At 44.5% G+C, this 20,101-nt stretch overlaps 1 protein-coding gene across 3 annotated transcripts in view; it reads right to left on the reverse strand.

The window, feature by feature from the left end:
* SNX9 (sorting nexin 9) overlaps nucleotides 1-20,101 on the reverse strand; it is a 220,193-nt gene that overhangs the window by 118,239 nt on the left and 81,853 nt on the right. For all 3 annotated transcript variants that reach the window (XR_012689719.1, XM_075203369.1, XM_075203370.1), the window contains one exon: nucleotides 10,269-10,355. Coding sequence is in view for 2 of the 3 variants with exons in the window: in XM_075203369.1 (XP_075059470.1) it covers nucleotides 10,269-10,355 (87 nt within the window). In the remaining variant the exon portion in view is untranslated. The remainder of the gene's footprint in view (nucleotides 1-10,268; nucleotides 10,356-20,101) is intronic.

Genomic DNA, 20,101 nt, shown 5'->3' on the forward strand with positions numbered 1-20,101 from the left:
AAGGACGATGAAACCAATGGCAGTCTCGTCAACCGCAGTTGATCTGAAATTGTGCAGCTTTGAATGTTACAACTACTACTGCAGTTATAACCTTCAAAACTTCACTATAGTATATCAATTCTAACAATAAATTCAATTTCCACAAAACTAGAAGCATAATAACGTCTTTAACTTATCAGTGAGTCATTAGCAAGTTCTTTGCTGCTCACATAGATATTTTATATTATAAAATAACAGCTGCACAAGTGATTGTTATAATATATACACATTGGGCAAGAGTCATTAAGGAGAGAAAAGCAAAAAAAAAGGAGTAAATTTGCTCCAGGACAAACCATGTTACAATGCAAGGGGTGCAAATTAGATTATTATTTTGCATGTAAGGAAAATACTGGCTGCTTTTTCATGTAGCACACAAATACTTAATAGCTTTATTTTACACTGAAATTAAAAGTTGATCTAGGTCATGCCCTACCCCAACTATAAATCTGTCCCCACATTTTAAATATACCTCCCCTCCAATTGAACATGCTTTTGTCAAGGTGCAAACTTACTGCTTTTTATGCTTTAATCTCCTTAATGACTCAGGCCCATTATGTTCAAAACCAGAGGATTTTCAATTGTATTGCACTATGCCTTACCCAATAGTCAATATTTTAACCTACCCCCTGAAGAAACAATTCTGGAGATGGCTGCAGACTCCTGAGGAAGTAACTTGGGAAGAATGGGACATTGCCATGTTCTGTGCAGCACGAATTTGCAATTTACTTCACTAGTACAGTACAGTGAATATTTAAAATATTTTTAAGTCAGCATCCTGCTAAAGTAAAGAGAGACTAATATGTATTAATCCAAACTGTGATCAGTCAAAATCAAATTCAAGGTTACATAGTACCCATAAAAATGCCTTTGATATAAAGATCAATATTGGATGTGATCACGATGAGTGTATTCAAGCCCCATCTCCTCACATACTGCCCATAGGATAATGAAGAGCCAGAGGGTAAGGGCCCTCAAAGTGCTTTATTTCCCCCATCCTGGCACCCAGACTCTCTGGGGCACCCTCATTTGAAGGAAGTCCCCTCTTTCAAATCATGTGCCCCTTTAATAGTTATCATCTAGTGATCACCAGACAATAATACCCTGCACCACAGAAAACATTAAGAAGTCATAATAGGGGTGGTTATAATGTGCACATCTTCCCCATCCTGGCTTAAAAAAAAAAACCTCAAGGCTACCATCATTTGATGCGGTAGGCTTTCTAGTTTTCAAAATGGTATGCCATATTGGGCTAATCATAATGTTTCTACACCTGTTATGCATTTGATTCAAGACTATGCAAACTAGCATACAAAAATAAAAAATACATCATCATTTTGAAGTACAGATTTTATTATGAAAATTATGTGTAGAATCCTGCTCTCTCTCTCGCATGAGAGAGAGAAAGCGCGCTCGAGAGAGAGAGAGCGCGCTCGAGAGAGAGAGAGCGCGCTCGAGAGAGAGAGAGCGCGCTCGAGAGAGAGAGCGCGCTCGAGAGAGAGAGAGCGCGCTCGAGAGAGAGAGCGCGCTCGAGAGAGAGAGCGCGCTCGAGAGAGAGAGCGCTCTCTTTCTCTCGCACGCTTGCTCTCTCTCTCGTGGAGAGAGAGAAAGAAAGAGAGAGAGGGCGAGCAAGCGAGAGAGGACACGAGAGAGAGAGCGCAGGCACTTAAGAGCGTGGGCATGCGCGTCCTCTCTCGCACAGAGCGCTGTTTTTCTTGCGTTCTCTCGCGCGGAAAGAAAGAGAGCGCAAGAAAAACAGCATGAGAGAGAGCGTGCCCACGCACTCTCGAGCGCCCTCTCTCGCGTGCGAGCGAAATAAATAGAGAGCACGCGATAGAGAGATGGTGCGCGATAGAGAGAAAAAAGAGAGATGGTGAGCGATAGAGAGAAAAAAGAGAGAGCGCACGAGAGAGAGATGGCGCGAGAGAGGGAGAGAGAGATGGCGCGAGACAGGGGGAGAGAGAGTGACAGAGTGAAAGAGAGAGAGGAAGAGCGAGAGGAAGAGCGAGAGAGAGCACGAGAGCGAGTAAAATAAGATTTTTACTCACCGTAAAATCCATTTCTCTGACTCCATTGGGGACACTGCGAGACATTGGGGTATAGTAGAGGAGTTCTTGTCACTTTAACTGTTAAATCTTTGGACTCCTCCCCTGCTATGCCCCTCCTCTCCAGAGAGATCATCAGTTTTAACTAACCAAGAGTGAAGGAGGTAACATAACCTAGACAGGTCTTCATAATAAAGAATCATAATCAAAATTTTCACACACAGAACTATATAAAGAGCAAGGGAGGGTGCGCAGTGTCCCCCAATGGAGTCAGAGAAATGGATTTTACGGTGAGTAAAAATCTTATTTTCTCTTCCCTGCCATTGGGGGACACTGCGAGACATTGAGGATATACCAAAGCTTCCTCAAGGGTGGGAATGCTCTGGACCAGCTGCACGCATAATCCTGCGACCAAAGCTTGCATCAGCCAATGCAAAGCCCTGAAGTCTATAAAATTTAGTGAATGTGTGAACGGAAGACCAAGTCGCCGCTCTACACAACTGTGCTGCCGACGCGCCGTGCCTAGCCTTCCAGGAGGCATCTACTGCCCTAGTAGAATGTGCCCTTAAAGTCTGCAGAACTGCTAGAGAAGCTGAAACGTAAGCCTCACGAATCGTGGACGTAATCCACCGCGCAATAGACTGCTTTGAAGCAGGCCATCCTCTTTTCTTGGCGTCATATAAAACAAAAAGATCTCTGGTCTTTCTGACCTGAGCTGTACGATCTACATAGCATTGTAGAGCTCGCACCACATCCAAGTATTGCATAGACCATTCTGAAGAATCCCTCTTTGCCTTAAAAGCAGGGACAACAATTTCCTGATTTAGGTGGAATCTAGAAACCACTTTAGGAACAAAAGACGGCTTGGTCCGAAGGACTGCCCTGTCTGCTTGAAAAATAAGAAAATGAGGGTCACAGCGAAGCGCCCCAAGCTCAGACACTCTTCGTGCTGAAGCTATTGCCAACAAAAATACTGTCTTCCACGTAAGATACCGCAAGTCAACAGACTGTAAAGGCTCAAACGGAGGTTTAGAAAGAGCACAAAGAACCAAATTGAGGTCCCAGGGCTCAACAGGATGACAAAAAGGAGGTTGTATGCGCAAAACTCCTTGCAAAAATGTCTTGATATCTGCATATTCAGCAATCTTTTTCTGAAAATAGACAGAAAGGGCGGATATCTGCCCCTTGAGGGAACTAAGCCGCAAACCCTTCTGAACACCTTCCTGAAGAAAATCTAGGAAACGGGAAATCTTAAATCTAGAAGAATGAAATCCCTTAGACTCACACCACACGATATACGTCTTCCACATTCTGTAATAAATGGAAGATGACGCAGGTTTTCTGGCCTTAATCATGGTGTTTAGGACCTCTTGAGAGAAACCCTTAGCTTTAAGTATTAGGGTTTCAATAGCCAGGCCGTCTAAGCCAGCTGATCCAAACCTTGGTAAAGGAATGGACCCTGAACCAGAAGATCTGCCTGCATGGGAAGCCGGAATGGAGGAGCTCCTGCTAATAACAGCAGATCTGAGATCCACGCTCTGCGTGGCCAAAATGGAGCTATTAGAATAGCGGGAACACTCTCCCTCTTCACCTTCTTTAGCACCCGCGCAATCATTGGAATGGGCGGGAAAATGTACACCATCCGGTACTGCCAAGGGGCCGACATTGCGTCTACTATTTCTGCCGCTGGATCCCGAGCTCTTGCGCCGTAGCGCGGCACCTGATGGTTCAGACTGGACGCCATCAGGTCTATCTCCGGACGGCCCCAACGCTTCACCAGTAGAAAGAATACCTGACTGTTTAGAGCCCATTCCCCAGGATGAAGGGTGTGTCTGCTGAGGAAGTCTGCTTCCCAATTCTTCACCCCCGGAATGTGAATGGCTGAAATCCTGGGGACCTGATGTTCTGCCCATGCTAGTATGCGTCTGGCCTCTCGCATAGCGGCCACGCTGCGAGTGCCCCCCTGATGATTTATTTACGCTACCGGGGTGGCGTTGTCGGACTGAATCTGAAGAGGTTTTCCTCTTAGAAATTCCTGTGCTTCTATCAGAGTATTGTACACTGCTCTGAGCTCCAGAATGTTTATTGGAAGGCGTGATTCCTGAGGGGACCAGAGACCCTGAAGCCTCAGGGTTCCTGTTGCTCCCACCCATCCCAACAGACCGGCGTCTGTTGTGACTAGAGTCCAAGACCATACCTGTAAGGATTGGCCTCTCTCCAAGTTGGATCGGGACGTCCACCAGACAAGAGATAGCCTTGTGGCTGTGGACAGACAAACCATCTGTTTGTCCAAATTCGTCTGAGACCCTGACCACTTCCGCAGGATCTCTCCCTGAAGTGGACGGGAGTGAAATTGAGCAAAAGGAACTGCCTCGAATACCGAGACCATTGTCCCCAGGAGCTTCATGCAACTGAGAACCGAGACACTCCTTTTCCTCAGCATGGATCTGGTCTTTGCCTGCAAAGCTAACACTTTTTCTGCTGGAAGATAAACTCTCAGAGACTGAGTATCGAAAAGCAGCCCCAAGAAGTGCATCTGCTGAGTTGGCACCAGCCATAACTTGGGTAAATTCAACACCCAACCGTGACTCTGAAGAAACTGCATAACAGTCTGAATCTGTTGGGATAGAGGGACCGCAGACGGTGCCTTCAACAGAAGGTCGTCTAGGTAAGGGACAACTGTTATGCCCTTCTTGCGCAATAGACCGGCCATGACTGCCATGATCTTGGTAAAGACTCTGGGAATGGTGGCCAGGCCAAAGGGGAGTGCCCTGAACTGAAAGTGCGCCTTTCCTACTGCAAACCGAAGGAGACTCTGGTGTCCTTCCCAGATCGGGACATGCAGGTAGGCATCCTTGATGTCTAATGATACCAAAAACTCCCCTTTTTTCTATCCCTGCTATCACAGAGCGAAGGGATTCCGTGCAAAATTTCTGAATCTTCAGCTGCTTGTTTAGAGACCGAAGATTCAGGATGGGCCGGAAGGATGCATCTGGTTTTGGCACCAGGAAGAGGTTTGAATAAAAACCTTGCCCCCTTTGTAGAGGAGGAACCTGAACTATTACCTGCGCAGAAAGGAGCTGTTGAATGGCTTCCTGAAGTGCCACCCTTCTGAGGAGACAAGAGGGGAGAGGAGTGATGAAGAATCTGTGTGGAGGGGAGTGGGCTAGATCTATGACATAGCCCCGGGACACAACTCCTCGAACCCAGAGATCCGTTGTGGATTCCCACCACTGATCCCTGAATTGAAGAAGTCGTGCCCCCACCTGATGCTCCCCCTGAAGAACTATGTCACGCGGAGGGTTTGTCTGCTGGACGAGCAGAACCTCTCCTTGCTGTACCTCTACCTCCTCTGCCTCTAATAGCCGATGATCTAGACGCTGAGGAATGCCCTCTATTAAAGGCACCTCCCTCCCGGGAAAAACTCAGAAAGGAACGAAATCTACCCTGACGGGGTCTTCTTGAAACCGTGGGTAGAGCAGTACTCTTTCCTCCCGTGGTCTCCTGAATAACCCTTTCGAGCTCCGCCCCAAATAGAGTTAGTCCGTCAAAGGGTAAATTCTCTAAAGCTCTCTTAGAGTCTGCGTCTACTGACCAAGTTCGTAACCATAGGGTACGACGAGCTGCTACAATAAGAGCCGAGGCCTTAGCATTTACAGAAACTGCATCCATGGCAGCATTCGCTACATACTTTTTAAGTTTCTAGTACATGTTCTGCTAGATTTACTAGCTCTGTACGCGGAGTGTTATCTCTAAGGCCCTTAATCAAAGCCTCCATCTGCACCGCCTTGTTGGCCCATACCACAGCCATATTAGGCCTAAATAAACTTCCCACAGCGGTATAAGCTGAGCGAAGAGTCAGATCACACTTCTTATAAGTGTAGTCCTTAAGGGTTATCCGCTCCTGGACTAAGATAGCCAAAGACGAAGCTAAAAGGGCTACCGGAGTGTCCACTCTAGGTAAAGTCTCTCATTTTACTGTTTCCTTTAGGGGGCAGAGGATAAAGAGACTTGAATTTTCCCGGAATCATAAACTGTTTATTTGGCTTGTGCCAAGATTCAGAAATAATCTCCAACATTTCTGGAGAATGCAGGAATATTGCTAACTGTGCCTTCGGTCTTTTAAATAAGGAGATACCCTTAGGCGCCACCGGCTCTGGATCAGCTAACCCTAAGGCATGTCTGATTCCCAAAATAAGACTATCCACGCTCGTGGAGCCAGAGTCAGGATCATAGAGAGCCTCCCCTTCCGTGTCAATATCTACCTCACCTTCCTCTGCTAAGGAGAGATCAGAGAGCTGACCTATGTCCAGACCTGCATCAGTGATGGCCCTCTTACCCCTCTGGGAAATAGATACTGGCCTATCTTCCCTGTGGGTAGACCCTGCTTGTGATGCGGAGGCATTCTCGTCAGCCTGGCTGCCTGCAAGTGTAAGTGGGGTAGTGTTCTCACGTACCTCTATTACCCGCAGCATCACGTCCGTCAGCTTCTCCATAGATGAAGAAAAGGCCTGCATCCAGGGCGGTTCTACCATTGTAGAAGATCCCTCCTGGGCTGAGTTGTCTCGCCCCTGAGCGTCTGCAGCATAAGCTGCGCAAAGGGCGTTTCGGTCTGTGTGGCCAACAGAAAGTTTTGTGTTACATTTTGAACAGGTATAAAACATTGCAGCAGGCACAGAATTACCCTTGCCTTTAGCTGTCCCCTTCTCCGCCATTGTCCTGCTTCTTAAAATAATTGTTAAAAGAAATGCAGACAAACTAAGGCGACAAAATAGAAGAGTCTTGTGCTAGGAAGTCTCTGAGAGAGCACCACTCCCAATAATAAAAATGCCTGTTATAGAATTGTCTGTGAAAATTCCCCCATGAAATAACTCACAAGACCATCTAACTACAATATACACTCCTCAAATGCACTCAAATCATACAGGCCTGTAACGATTTCTGAGTCAGAGAATGTTATCCCAGGAGGAGAGGCAGAGCAGAGGGATCCGGACAGTGCTGCACGCTTCAGCGTGATCTCTCCTTCTCACTGCGCGGGAAGACCAGAAGCAGGAAGCTGCTTCACACTCCTCCCCTTCCTGGCGCTGTCCTCTCTCCCTGCCGACGCTCACCGGCCCCATCAACCAATGGCCGCATAGGAGCGCTATTCGCGCGCCATTCAAACATGTGCCCAGCTCTGCGCGTCTTGTCCTTGCAGCCGACTCACCTCTCCCGAGCGTGAGTGCTGCTTTCTGCTCCTTTACACTGCCTCCTGTTAGGGGGGGGGGAGCGGGGACCTGCCGGCAAGCTGATCTCGGCGGGGGAAGGAGAGGCTGCTGCAGCTTCGCTCCCCCTCCTCTATTACACAGTCTTTCCTCCGGATAAGCTCTATAGAGACTTATTCTGTGCCCCTTCTACTGTGTCTTTACTTGCAGCCTTTATTTAATAAAGTTTATCTAATGGCCATTAAATCTAAACAATGCCGGCAGAGGTGCTGGATAAGCGAGCGCTAGGCTTCACTTACCTGCGCTGGGATCCAGAGTGAGCAGAGCTGAGTCCTACTCACTCTGCTGGGTCTTTACAGGATCCCGCGCTGCACCTAAATAGGATTAAAAAAAATAAAAAGAGAGCGCGTGGGAGAGGGAGAGAGAGCGCGAGGGAGAGAGGGAGCGAGGGAGAGAGAGCGTGAGGGAGAGAGAGAGCGTGAGGGAGAGAGAGAGCGAGGGAGAGGGAGAGGGAGAGAGCGAGCGCGAGAGCGAGAGAGAGCGAGAGAGAGCGAAAGCGAGAGCGAGAGCGAGAGCGAGGGAGGGAGAGGGAGAGAGAGCGAGGGAGAGCGAGGGAGAGAAAGCGAGGGAGAGAGAGCGAGGGAGAGGGAGCGAGGGAGAGGGAGAGAGAGCGCGAGGGAGAGGGAGAGAGAGCGCGAGGGAGAGGAAGAGAGAGCGCGAGGGAGAGAAAGAGAGAGCGCGAGGGAGAGGGAGAGAGAGCGCGAGGGAGAGGGAGAGAGAGCGCGAGGGAGAGGGAGAGAGAGCGCGAGGGAGAGGGAGAGAGAGCGCGAGGGAGAGGGAGAGCGAGGGAGTGAGAGAGCGAGAGAGGGAGCGAGCGAGAGAGGGAGCGAGGGAGAGAGGGAGCGAGGGAGAGAGGGAGCGAGGGAGAGAGGGAGCGAGGGAGAGAGAGCGCGAGGGAGAGAGAGCGCGAGGGAGAGAGAGCGCGAGGGAGAGAGAGCGCGAGGGAGAGAGAGCGCGAGGGAGAGAGAGCGCGAGGGAGAGAGAGCGCGAGGGAGAGGGAGAGAGAGCGCGAGGGAGAGGGGGAGAGAGCGCGAGGGAGAGGGAGAGAGAGCGCGAGGGAGAGGGAGAGAGAGCGCGAGGGAGAGGGAGAGAGAGCGCGAGGGAGAGAGAGCGCGAGGGAGAGGGCGCGAGAGAGAGAGGGAGCGAGGGAGAGAGAGGGCGCGAGAGAGAGAGGGAGCGAGGGAGAGAGAGGGAGCGAGAGAGAGAGAGGGAGCGAGGGAGAGAGAGGGAGCGAGGGAGAGAGAGAGCGAAAGAGAGAGAGGGAGCGAGAGAGATAGGGAGCGAGAGAGAGAGGGAGCGAGAGAGAGGGAGCGAGGGAGAGGGAGAGAGAGCGCGAGGGAGAAGGAGAGAGCGCGAGGGAGAGGGAGAGAGCGCGAGGGAGAGGGAGAGAGCGCGAGGGAGAGGGAGAGAGCGCGAGGGAGAGGGAGCGCGAGGGAGAGGGAGAGAGAGCGCGAGGGAGAGGGAGAGAGAGAGAGGGAGCAAGGGAGAGAGGGAGCGAGGGAGAGAGAGGGGGAGAGAGCGCGAGGGAGAGGGAGAGAGAGCGCGAGGGAGAGGGAGAGAGAGAAAGCGAGGGAGAGAGAGAGAGGGAGCGAGGGAGAGAGGGAGAGAGAGAGGGAGAGAGAGAGGGAGCGAGGGAGAGAGAGCGCGAGGGAGCGAGGGAGAGAGAGCGCGAGGGAGAGGGAGCGCGAGGGAGAGGGAGCGCGAGGGAGAGGGAGCGCGAGGGAGAGGGAGCGCGAGGGAGAGGGAGCGCGAGGGAGAGGGAGAGGGAGCGCGAGGGAGAGGGAGAGAGAGCGCGAGGGAGAGGGCGCGAGAGAGAGGGCGCAAGAGAGAGAGGGCGCGAGAGAGAGAGGGCGCGAGAGAGAGAGGGCGCGAGAGAGAGAGGGAGCGAGAGAGAGAGGGAGCGAGAGAGAGAGGGAGCGAGAGAGAGAGGGAGCGAGAGAGAGAGGGAGCGAGAGAGAGAGGGAGCAAGGGAGAGAGGGAGCAAGGGAGAGGGAGAGGGAGCGTGAGGGAGAGGGAGAGAGAGCGTGAGGGAGAGGGAGAGAGAGCGTGAGGGAGAGGGAGAGAGAGCGTGAGGGAGAGGGAGAGAGGGCGAGAGAGAGAGGGCGCGAGAGAGAGAGCGAGGGAGAGCGAGAGAGAGGGAGCGCGAGAGAGAGAGAGCGAGGGAGCGCGAGAGAGAGAGAGCGAGGGAGCGCGAGAGAGAGAGAGCGAGGGAGCGCGCGAGAGAGAGAGCGAGGGAGCGCGAGAGAGAGCGCATGTGCCATCTCTCTCTCTCCGTGCTCGCTCTCTTTCACCGCGCTCGCTCTCTCTCACCGCGCTCGCTCGCTCTCTCTCACCGCGCTCGCTCGCTCTCTCTCACCGCGTGGAGAGAGAGCGAGAGAGAGAAACAATGAATGAGAGAGTGAGAGAAACAGTGAGTGAGAGAGAGAGAAAGAGTGAGTGAGAAAGTGAGAAAGATTGAGAGAGTAAGAGAATGAGAGAGTAAGAGAGATTGAGAGAGTGAAAGAGTGAGAGTCAGAGAGAGTGAGTGAGAATGTGAGAGAGTGAAAGATTAGGAGAAAGTGAGAGAGGGTGAGCGTGAGAGAGTGAAAAATTATAGTAGACACCTAGAAGAACAAATACATACATTAAATGATATATTGAAAATTTAAGTATAGTTAGACATATCTATACAAAGGGTCTAAAGTTCTGTGTGTCTTTGTGGAATAAAGTCTACTACAAACTTCCTTATTTGAGATGTCCGCTTTCTTGATGAACTAAGCAGACTAGAACAAAGTATCATACTACAAAAAAGTAACAGAAAATGGTCTATTGTTTGTGTCATATTTACGTCTGGCAAACCACCTCAAAGTCAGAGAATGATGGACTGAATGAGAAGCATCTGCTCTGCTTAAAGTAGAAATATTAAAAGTTGCTTTTTTCTCACCTTGTTGGTAATTGTGATAATTTCCCCTTCTTTCACAGTCAGCTCATTATTTCCAGGTTCAGCGACAAACTCATACAAAACTTTCGCCTGGAAAGTCAACAAAAAAATACACATTATTTCATCAGAAAAAAATGTTTTTTAATATTTATTTAAATGCTGTTCGCCCATCAGTGTATCGTTGCTGGGAAGTTTAGTACATTATGTACATTGTAAAGGTAATAACAAAATCTCAGTGACTTATCATACTGGATATGAAAAAATGTGCTTGCAATAGGATTAATAAAATTATTTAAAGGCATTAGGCAAAACAAAATGGCTTTCTTATATCATGAAAAATAAGCAGTACATAACGTTCTACGTTTCTGGTATGTGCTACTAATTGTTCTGTCATTTTGCAACAAAAAATAAAAATGTTTTAAAGGATATGTCCACCCCAAGCCCCCATGCAAGGGACTCCCACAGTAACAGGGGCAATTGCATAAAATCAAAAAATTTAAGAAACAATACAACCCAGATACAAGATTTTGGCGCAATTAAATCAGTTGAAGTGCTATATTTGGTTAATAGAGGAAAATGATTTTCTTTTGTGTACAGTACTTCATATCTTCACACTTTAAACTGCCAGTGTCCATGGAAATAAAAATAAAAAAATACATGGGCGGCCTTTTATTTATGTGCATATCAAGCAATGAAAATATATGTGTATATATGTGTAAGTTTTGAGATATCACCACGAAATTAAGTTTTATATTAAGGTTTCTAAATGCAAACCAATTTTTGAAAGGAGACGGCCCTAAGATTTTTTCTTAGGCTGTATTTTGTGGTAGCGGAATCACACCATGCAGGTAACGGAATCACAAGTACCCTCACTTTGTGTTCACACATTTATTAAACATAAAAAAGGGGGGAATTCAATTGGCTTGCACATTATTACCGTTATTGCGGTAATAATGCGCTTAATTATCGTTATTATGGTAGTTTCAACACCGGCTTAAAATTACCGTAATAAAGGTAATAATTTTAACGCCATGCTAATTCGGGGGGAATTGAATTCCCCCTAAAGGGTCAAAAGCTTGAACAAGATTTAGCAGAAAATTACAAAATTCAACAAGTTACCCTATTCACTGAATATATTTTAAAGGGTAATGGGCAAGGACAAGGATGTACAATAATTATTATGACATTGAACATAATCATTTGTTTGAGTGACGGTGCACCATCACTGCTTAAACAAAGGTTCCTGTTTTACAATCTTACTTTCTGAAAGAAGAGCGTGATGTCACAGTTTTTTGGCGTTTCTTTGCCACTAGTCATGGAAAGGGTGTGGTTGATGGAAGAATTACAATTAGTGGCACAATTAAAAGAGCTATATGGAGGCCATACCTAGTAAGAACAGTAATTAACAGTGCCATAGAATTCTACCAAGTTGCCATAAGAATGTTCAACATATTAAAATCCAATTTGTTAGTAGGGGGCAGAATGATGAAAACCGTGTAATGTTGAATGAGAAATGGGAAGAAATATCTTCCTTGCCACAAACACATCAATTTCACTGTGTTAAGTCAGTAGGAAAAGGTTTTTAGAATACAGACCATATTCCTTATCACTTGATGTGAAAATACACTAATTTCTGGTCAAGAACAATAAAACTATGGATGTACAAGGAGAACAGAAAGAAAGGAAAGCTGATAAGAGGAGTCCAGGTGATTTTGTTTTCATCGAGTATGCAGGGAAACGATCTGTGAGGAAGCTTGTAGTTCAGGTGCTTATAGGGAATGTGTTAGATTCATTCCTTAGAAAGCAAGTTACTGGAGGTAGTGTGTTGCGTTTTATCCCCCCAACATTTGTCTTGGTGGGAACATGGAACGTTATTATTTGTGTCCTCCTGTTTCAGAGGATTAGTAAAACTACACTTCATGAATTAAGGCCTTCTTGACTATACCATTTTGTTTTGAATGTACCTATTTGCAATTAGTACTATTGCTTTGGACGTTTGTATATTATTATCATCTCTCTGAATCCATGTTTGTATGTTATGTCAAATTTTTATTCATATGTGTTACAAGTACATGTTTACCAGTTCCAACACATTTGTTTGCAAATTTGGGCTTATCTATTTTATAAAACAGTAGTAAATACATTATGATCAATACACTTTACCAATACCACTTCATGGTGTTTTCATTATTTTATTAAAAATGTGTCCAGGTTAGACAAGTTGTCAACTTTTACCAAAGTAACGTATATTTATCCCCCAAATGTCACCCTCATGCTATAAAATTGTGCAAATATATGTGTTAATTCTGAAAACTGAATTTATCATTTTTATACACGCAGTCATAATGACATATCTCACGAATGGCAATTCCATTAGAGATTTTGAAAGTAAGCTTATTTATTATTATGTTTCCCAAATAATATACAATGACAATAGTTAACAAAAACACACACATTATTAGGATAAACCAGTCAAAACAAAATGATGCACAAACACAATATTAGGTTTTTCAGTAAAGCTCATCACCTCCTATGTATCTGAATATAGGAAAACTTGCAAGATTGATAAAGCAGATACAGAGCAAGGTAGCTTAAACAAGTTAACATTCCTTAACATAATAATTTAAGCCATAATAATTAAACCATTTATTTTGCCTTTACTGTGACTGTTAACTCTTCAGGTTAAACAAGAAATGCAACTTTTTTTAATTATAGAATGTGCTTTAGCATTTGTGCTAAATTTTCTTGTGTATTGATTAACTGTGAATGCAAATTTGGGCAACCTAGGTTGCGCAAGTTATTATGGAAATATAAGTATACTTGCCAAATTTGGGGAGATCTTGATGCTGCGTCATGGGGCATGACCACACGCACATCATCATTAGATGCCGTGCCTCTGCTAAACTACACCAATTTGCCCTATTACAGCAGGGGATGGGGTCAGGATGATGACCCCATCCACTACACTGAGGATGTGGCAGGATTCGGGAGGTTGCCCTGCACTCCCGGGAGTCAGGGAGCACTCCCCCAAAATATAGGAGTATCCCACGCGCGTATCCAAGACTTCACCCGCGCTGCCCCCCTCCACTGGAACAAGCTCCCTCCCTCCCTCCATCAGAACTTCCCCTAATCTGTCGAGTTTCAAACGGGCTTTAAAAACCCACCTTTTTCTTAAAGCCTTCCAGTCTTCCACTTAATTACCTACCTTTCTTATGCCTTTACCCCTTCATTCCCCTTCCCTTATCCTTATCCTCCGTTCCTCCTTCTCTCCCCTGTGTCTTTGTCTGCCTACCCCACCCCTTAGATTGTACGCTCCTTTGAGCAGGGTCACCCTCTCCTCCTGTCTTCACCACTTTTAACTCTGCTCTCCAGCTACCTTTCCCTCCTCCTCTTGGACTCTCTTCCCCCCCTGTGCCCTCTCATTTCCTCCTCTCCCCCCTGGGGGGGCTCCCTGTCATCCGTGCCGTCCTTCTTGGGCTCCGTCGTATGCAGACCATCCCCTCTCCCCTCCCCCACCCCTAGCTGTGCTTTGAGCTCTCAGAGTTATTGTGCTTATTGTTTACTGTACTGTGCTGTCTCTCCTCGTATTGTAATTTCGTTTGTCCCTGTACGGCGCTACGGACACTTAGTAGCGCCCTATAAATAAAAATTAATAATAAATAGGAGAGTAGGCAACAATGACTAAAAGTCCAAGTATGGTCTGCCAGCTTTTCAAACCATATACTAAAATAACAGCTATAGAGCAAGATGCTGCCTATTTCTCTTGTATACCCTGTTTTCGGGGTATATTATTATATATAGTTGTCAGGATGGCCATTTACTAGTCCAGTGGTGTTCCTGTATCCGTATGCGATTAGAGAACATGCTTTGCAGAAATATGGGACATGTATGCCCCACGGTGAGGTGTATCCAGTGATCAACTTCATTTAGTAGGGTTGTTAAAGGCAACACAGAAAAGGGCACACCCTGCCCCCAAACATCAAAACAAACACTTAAAACTCCATGTACAAAGGATATATACATGCATATGAATGAATTTGGTGAGCATTATATTTTGACTTACATTAATATACCTGAAATGTAGCAAGTGAGACACTGCTAATACAAACATATTGGAGCCAGATTTAATTAGGAAACATACCTATACAGGGAATTGTTCCATAGTATTACATTAGCACTAGCGTTGAATTGCCTCACAGTATCAACTAAGGATGAGCGGGCTCGGATTCCGCTAATCCAAGCCCACCCGAACAGTGCGGATCCGAGCACTGTTCGGGAACTTCCGGGCGCCAAACTGATCCAAACCGAGGCTATGACATCCAAGTCTCGCGTCGGATCTCGCGAGACTCGGATGTCATAAATACTCACCTTGAGGCCGCCATCTTCATTTTGCCTGACATCAGGGAAGAGGGAGGGTATGTAGGGTAGTGGTGCTCTGTCCTTGTGTCCAGTGCTCTGTCCTTGCTGAGTCCAGTGGTGCATCAGTCCAGTGCTCTGCTTTTGCTGAGTCCAGTGGTGCATCAGTCCAGTGCTCTGTCCTTGCTGAGTCCAGTGGTGCATCAGTCCAGTGCTCTGTCCTTGCTGAGTCCAGTGGTGCATCAGTTCAGTGCTCTGTCCTTGCTGAGTCCAGTGGTGCATCAGTCCAGTGTTCTGTCCTTGCTGAGTCCAGTGGTGCTTATGTCCTGTGCTTTGTTCTGCTAAGTGCATAGTTAATTTAAAAGTATTAAAAAATCTTTAAAAAAATTATACAAAAATCATTTAAAAAAATATATATTTTTTTTTAAAAAGTATAAAAAAAATTCTTGCAGTCCAGAAACATTAATACTGCAATCTATTAAAAATTGTTCACTGTTCTTGCAGTCCAGAAACATTAATACTGCAATATATAAAAAATTGTTCACTGTTCCAGCAGTATTTAAAAAATAGTACTGTAATATAATGTGTGCTGCATATAATGGAGTATCAAAATTTGGAGGATAAAGTAGGGAAAGATCAAGACCCACTTCCTTCTAATGCTGAACCTGCTGCCACTATTCATAACATAAACGATGAAATGCCATCAACGTCGTCTGACAAGGCCGATGCCCAATCTCCTAGTAGAGGGCATGTAAAATCCAAAAAGCCAAAGTTCACTACAATTAGTAGAAAAAGAAAATTCAAATCATCAGAGGAGAAACGTAAACTTGCCAATATGCCATTTACGACACGGAGTGGCAAGGAACGGCTAAGGCCCTGGCCCGTGTTCAGGACTAGTGGTTCAGCTTCACCCAAGGATCTAAGCCCTCCTCCTCCCCACCCCTCTAAAAAATTTAAGAGACTTAAGCTGTCACCAACAACACAGCAAACAACTCTGCCTTCTAAAGAGATGGCATCACAAATCCCCCAAGGCAAGACCAAGGGTGTTGGTGGTTGCGAAGCCTGACCTTCCCATCACTGTACGGGAAGAGGTGGCTCCTTCCACCATTTGCAGCACGCCCTCTGCATATGCTGGAAGGATCACCCACAGTCCAGTTACAGATTTGGCTAATGAAGGTGTGAATGTTGTACACCGGGAGGAGGATATTGATGTAGCTGGCGCTGAGGAGGAACTTGACGAGGAGGATGCTGATGTGGTTATCTTAAATGAGCCACCAGGGGGGGAAACAGTTGTTGTTCATGGGATGAAAAAGCCCATCGTCATGCCTGGTCAGAAAACCAAAAAATCCACCTCTTCTGTCTGGAGTTTTTTTTATCCCAATCCAGACAACAAATGTATGGCCATATGTAGCTTATTGATAAAGAGTGCATAAATAATATATTATTTATGCTTAATTTTATAATATATAACAGAGATTCAGTCACAGTTGAATTGCACAAAATCAGCCATTCTGCCCCCCACCTGTGATTGTGGGTGGTAACTAAATACTTGATAATCTGGATTTCAGCAGTTGGCCAGTAATTAACATATGAAAGCCTATAGCAAGCTTCCAGACTCCGCCCACAAGAGGTGTTTAGTAGACAAAGAAATTAGCCTGGACATGTTACTCCATGCTGGATTTCGGACTGATAGGTAATGTAGCTTCTAGGTGAACAGGCCTACTTAGGCCCTGACTAGTATGGAGTGTGCATGACATGAAAGGTGAGTGTGAGCATGTTATAATGTGTTGTTGAATGGAGGACATAAGAATGAATGATTATTTGTTGTAAGTGATATGAAAGTTTAAGTGAGAATGAAAGTTTGGATTGATTGGATTGATATGGACAGAGTTATATGGACAGAGTTACATAAATGCATGCCTGGTTGGGATAAATGAAAGCATTTGTGTTTATACATAGTTAATGCTGTGCTGTGACTTGTGGAGTGCTGTACTATACATAGTCTGGATCCTGGTTGGGATAAATGATAGCATTTGTGTTTGAATTTGGATCGATTTGTTAGGCTTTGGGAATGGAGACGTTTGTGCTATGTGTGAAATATCAGGTGTTAAAATTGGCCAGTGGACATTGTGCGTTTACTGCTGATTATAGAGCTATTTGTGGTGGATTGGCTAAATACTGCTTGTAATGAGTAATGTGTCTGTACTGAGTTCACATTGTTTAGTAACTGTAATTGTTTAGTAGGCCTTGTGGGCCTACAAGCATGGCAAGTCAGCCATTTTGGATGGTGACTACATTGCATAGAAAGTGATGGATTAGGAAGTGATCAGATTGTGGTTAAGTGATCAGATTGTTAGATATGCATAGAAAGTGCAGGTTATGTTGGTTTATGCATAGAAAGTGTAGTAGTTTGAACTGGTTGAAACCATGTGCTTGAAAATGGCCGCTAGACTTTAAGTGAGGTATGTTTGTGGTCTGTATGGATTCTCCCCCCCCCCCCTTCACTACACAATGCACACACACACACACCTTTAGACAATAGTTAGTCAAAATACACACAATTACATATATATCTATATTACAGGCAATAAGTATGATATATATTGCACTAAATCTATATTGTGTGTACAATATTGTTACGCTGTTTATTGTTCTATAATATAATACAACACACTTTAAACAAATCCTATATCTTGTCGTGATTATTCTTGAAACTTGTTGATATAAAGAAATATAAAAATTATATTTCATGGGTTAATTCAGAAATACCTTTTGCGAGGAGTTGTTAACGGTATTAAATGGTCATACATATATTTGCCAGTATATTAAGGAGATTGTAACCCAAAAAGGAGAAAAGGAATATACTTTTACAATGGCGAGCCCCAGCCCGAACTGTTTTTTTTATATAATTTTTTTGAAGATATAGTGGTGAAATTACTGTTATATTGTAAACTTTTTTTGTTTGATAGAGGGGCGGGAACAAAGGTGGTAATATTTGTGTGATATTACCGTACGCCTTTTCTAGAAAGCGGTTTTGACAAGTAACATTGTTTCATCTGTGTCCTGAAAGATAAATAATTAATTACAGCGAATCTAGATTATGATTTTTAATTTTTAATTTTCATAATGTGTTGGCAAATAGACGTTTAATAACGGGAGTTGTATGTATCTGTTGAACAATTCTGTATTTTTAGGTGTACTAAGATGGCTATTGCTTTGTCTTCACTTATAATACAGGGTAGTTGGAAGGACTTGTGTTTACTTAGCGGTTATATTTATAGTTTCAATCTGATTCTGTGGACTGGGGGGACAGATACTCAGGAGAAAATCCTTCCTTTTTAATCCCCAGAATCAAATTTAGTTATAACTTCTCCTGTGGAAATTTATATTTTAATTAGGACTTTTTGCATAACCAAATTTGCAAGTTGTGTGATAATTAGGGATCATTTAAATCACATAATAATTACACCTTGTCTACAGAATAGGTTTGGAGAGGTAGTTTTGGATACTTGGCGGTTTTTGTCAAGGGGTGTGTGAAATCTGGGTAATATAGAACCCTGTCAAACAAAAGAATCGCGGGAGTAGCGCTCACGGATTCTTAGCAGGAACGCATAAGCGTGAAAGCTGGGACACCCTGTCCTGTATTGTAGTGGTAGGAGGTGATTGTTTGGAAGATTGTGTAGAAAGATGTCTCTAAAGTACATCGGAGATGTCACGGGTGCGTATTATTCGACGTGACGAAAATAGCGAAAAAGGCGCAAATTGTATTATACGCCGATAGTTACTTTGGGTTGATACAATATTTTTATGTTATATGGATAGTTCAAGTTGAAGAATACTAGGTAATCCATAGAGGCATTCCGATATGTAACTTCTGTAGAAACACGCCTATGACAGTTGTTTAGTGGGTACGGCTACGGCGACACTTAAATTATGAGCGGATCATGCGCAATGGTTCCCCGGTAAAGCCATTATTAGCGATTTTGGCTGGGTGCAACCAGATCTGCAAAACGAATTTACCAATCATTATACGATTGAGAACAGCATTTCCACTCAGTAGACAGGGGGATACTCACACACATTATTAACACACAAGTCTATAACATGGAACATATGGATTTTATTTTTTTAATTACTTTGGAAACTCGCAAAGTGTGGTATGTTTAACCTGTGTGTTTAACCCTGCTAAAACGTATAGTGATCACCAGTAGTAAGCTTATAATCAGGTTATGTATTGATAAGCTAGGTGTAATTACGTGGACCGTATCACAGGTCGCGGCAGGTAAAATATGAATATTTATATTATTCAAGATGCCACAGATGTAGTATGTCTAAATCAAGGTCTTTTAGTAAAGCAGGCCACAGGTAGGTATGTACATGGCTGCAAAAGACTTGATTTTAGATGGAAAAAAACCCCCAAAAACCATGACATTATAAATTCTGAGAAATAAGGTATTATATGTACTCAGAGCATTGAACACTTAATTGCCCTTGTAACATAATTAATAGGGAATAATAAGTAAAATTTGGGTTTTGACATTGGAGATAGTTGAATGTATACAAGGAGACGTCCTTGCTGTTATGTCAACAAATGAAAATTGATTTAGCCCTTGCAATGTCTGAGATATATATGCATTTGTTTTAAAACTGTATATGAGGACATATGGGATAATAGAGAGAGGTGGTATTTAAAATCCTACTCATTTTAAAAACCCAGGTATATACAGGTAAGTTATAATGGTATATTGGTAAGAACAAATAATATTGGTAACAGACACACTACCTAGTGGTTACAAATATATATTGCAGCCCCTTCATCAGAGTTTGTACTCTGGAAATGGGCGGGATAAAATATAGATCTGATCATTTTACATGTCATTATTTTGGAGGTGTTTGGCAACATGTAGCATTAGAATTAATGAAACCCCTGGATAATGGTAATGTGTTTTATTGCCTAGGGATAAAAAGGTGGATCCTAATGCACAGTGGTATATGCCACTCAAAAGTGTGACATGAAATTTCCACTTATGTAAGGTTACACAGCAACTGATAAATGCCATCAGAACTGTTGTATCATTACATAAGGACTAGGTAGGGAAACACACAATTGTATGTAGACATGGTAAACTAGAGTCAAGGAGAAACCCAGGGCATGAATATTAGTGCTTGTTGATGACAAAAACAAATTTCTAAAGTTTGTGTTCATAAATACCCATAAAACCGAGTTAAATAAAATACACCCCAGTGAGTAGTAGTTTTATTCACCAGGATCAGGGGGACTGATATGGATCTTATAGTAGATTAAGCAGTGATTGTTTACCAACTGCAGTAAAAGTTTTAAAACAAAATAGTAGTTTAGTGATTTTGTTGCATTAATCTTTGCTGGCCAGTAGGGGCAATAGCGCACCTAAATCAGTTTTCTTTCTTAGAGAGAGAACATCAGTAGTGGATATACAGATCCGCTACCCAGCAAAGATGGT

Source organism: Mixophyes fleayi, chromosome 3 (genome assembly GCF_038048845.1).
Source record: "Mixophyes fleayi isolate aMixFle1 chromosome 3, aMixFle1.hap1, whole genome shotgun sequence".
Classification (NCBI taxonomy): domain Eukaryota; kingdom Metazoa; phylum Chordata; class Amphibia; order Anura; family Limnodynastidae; genus Mixophyes; species Mixophyes fleayi.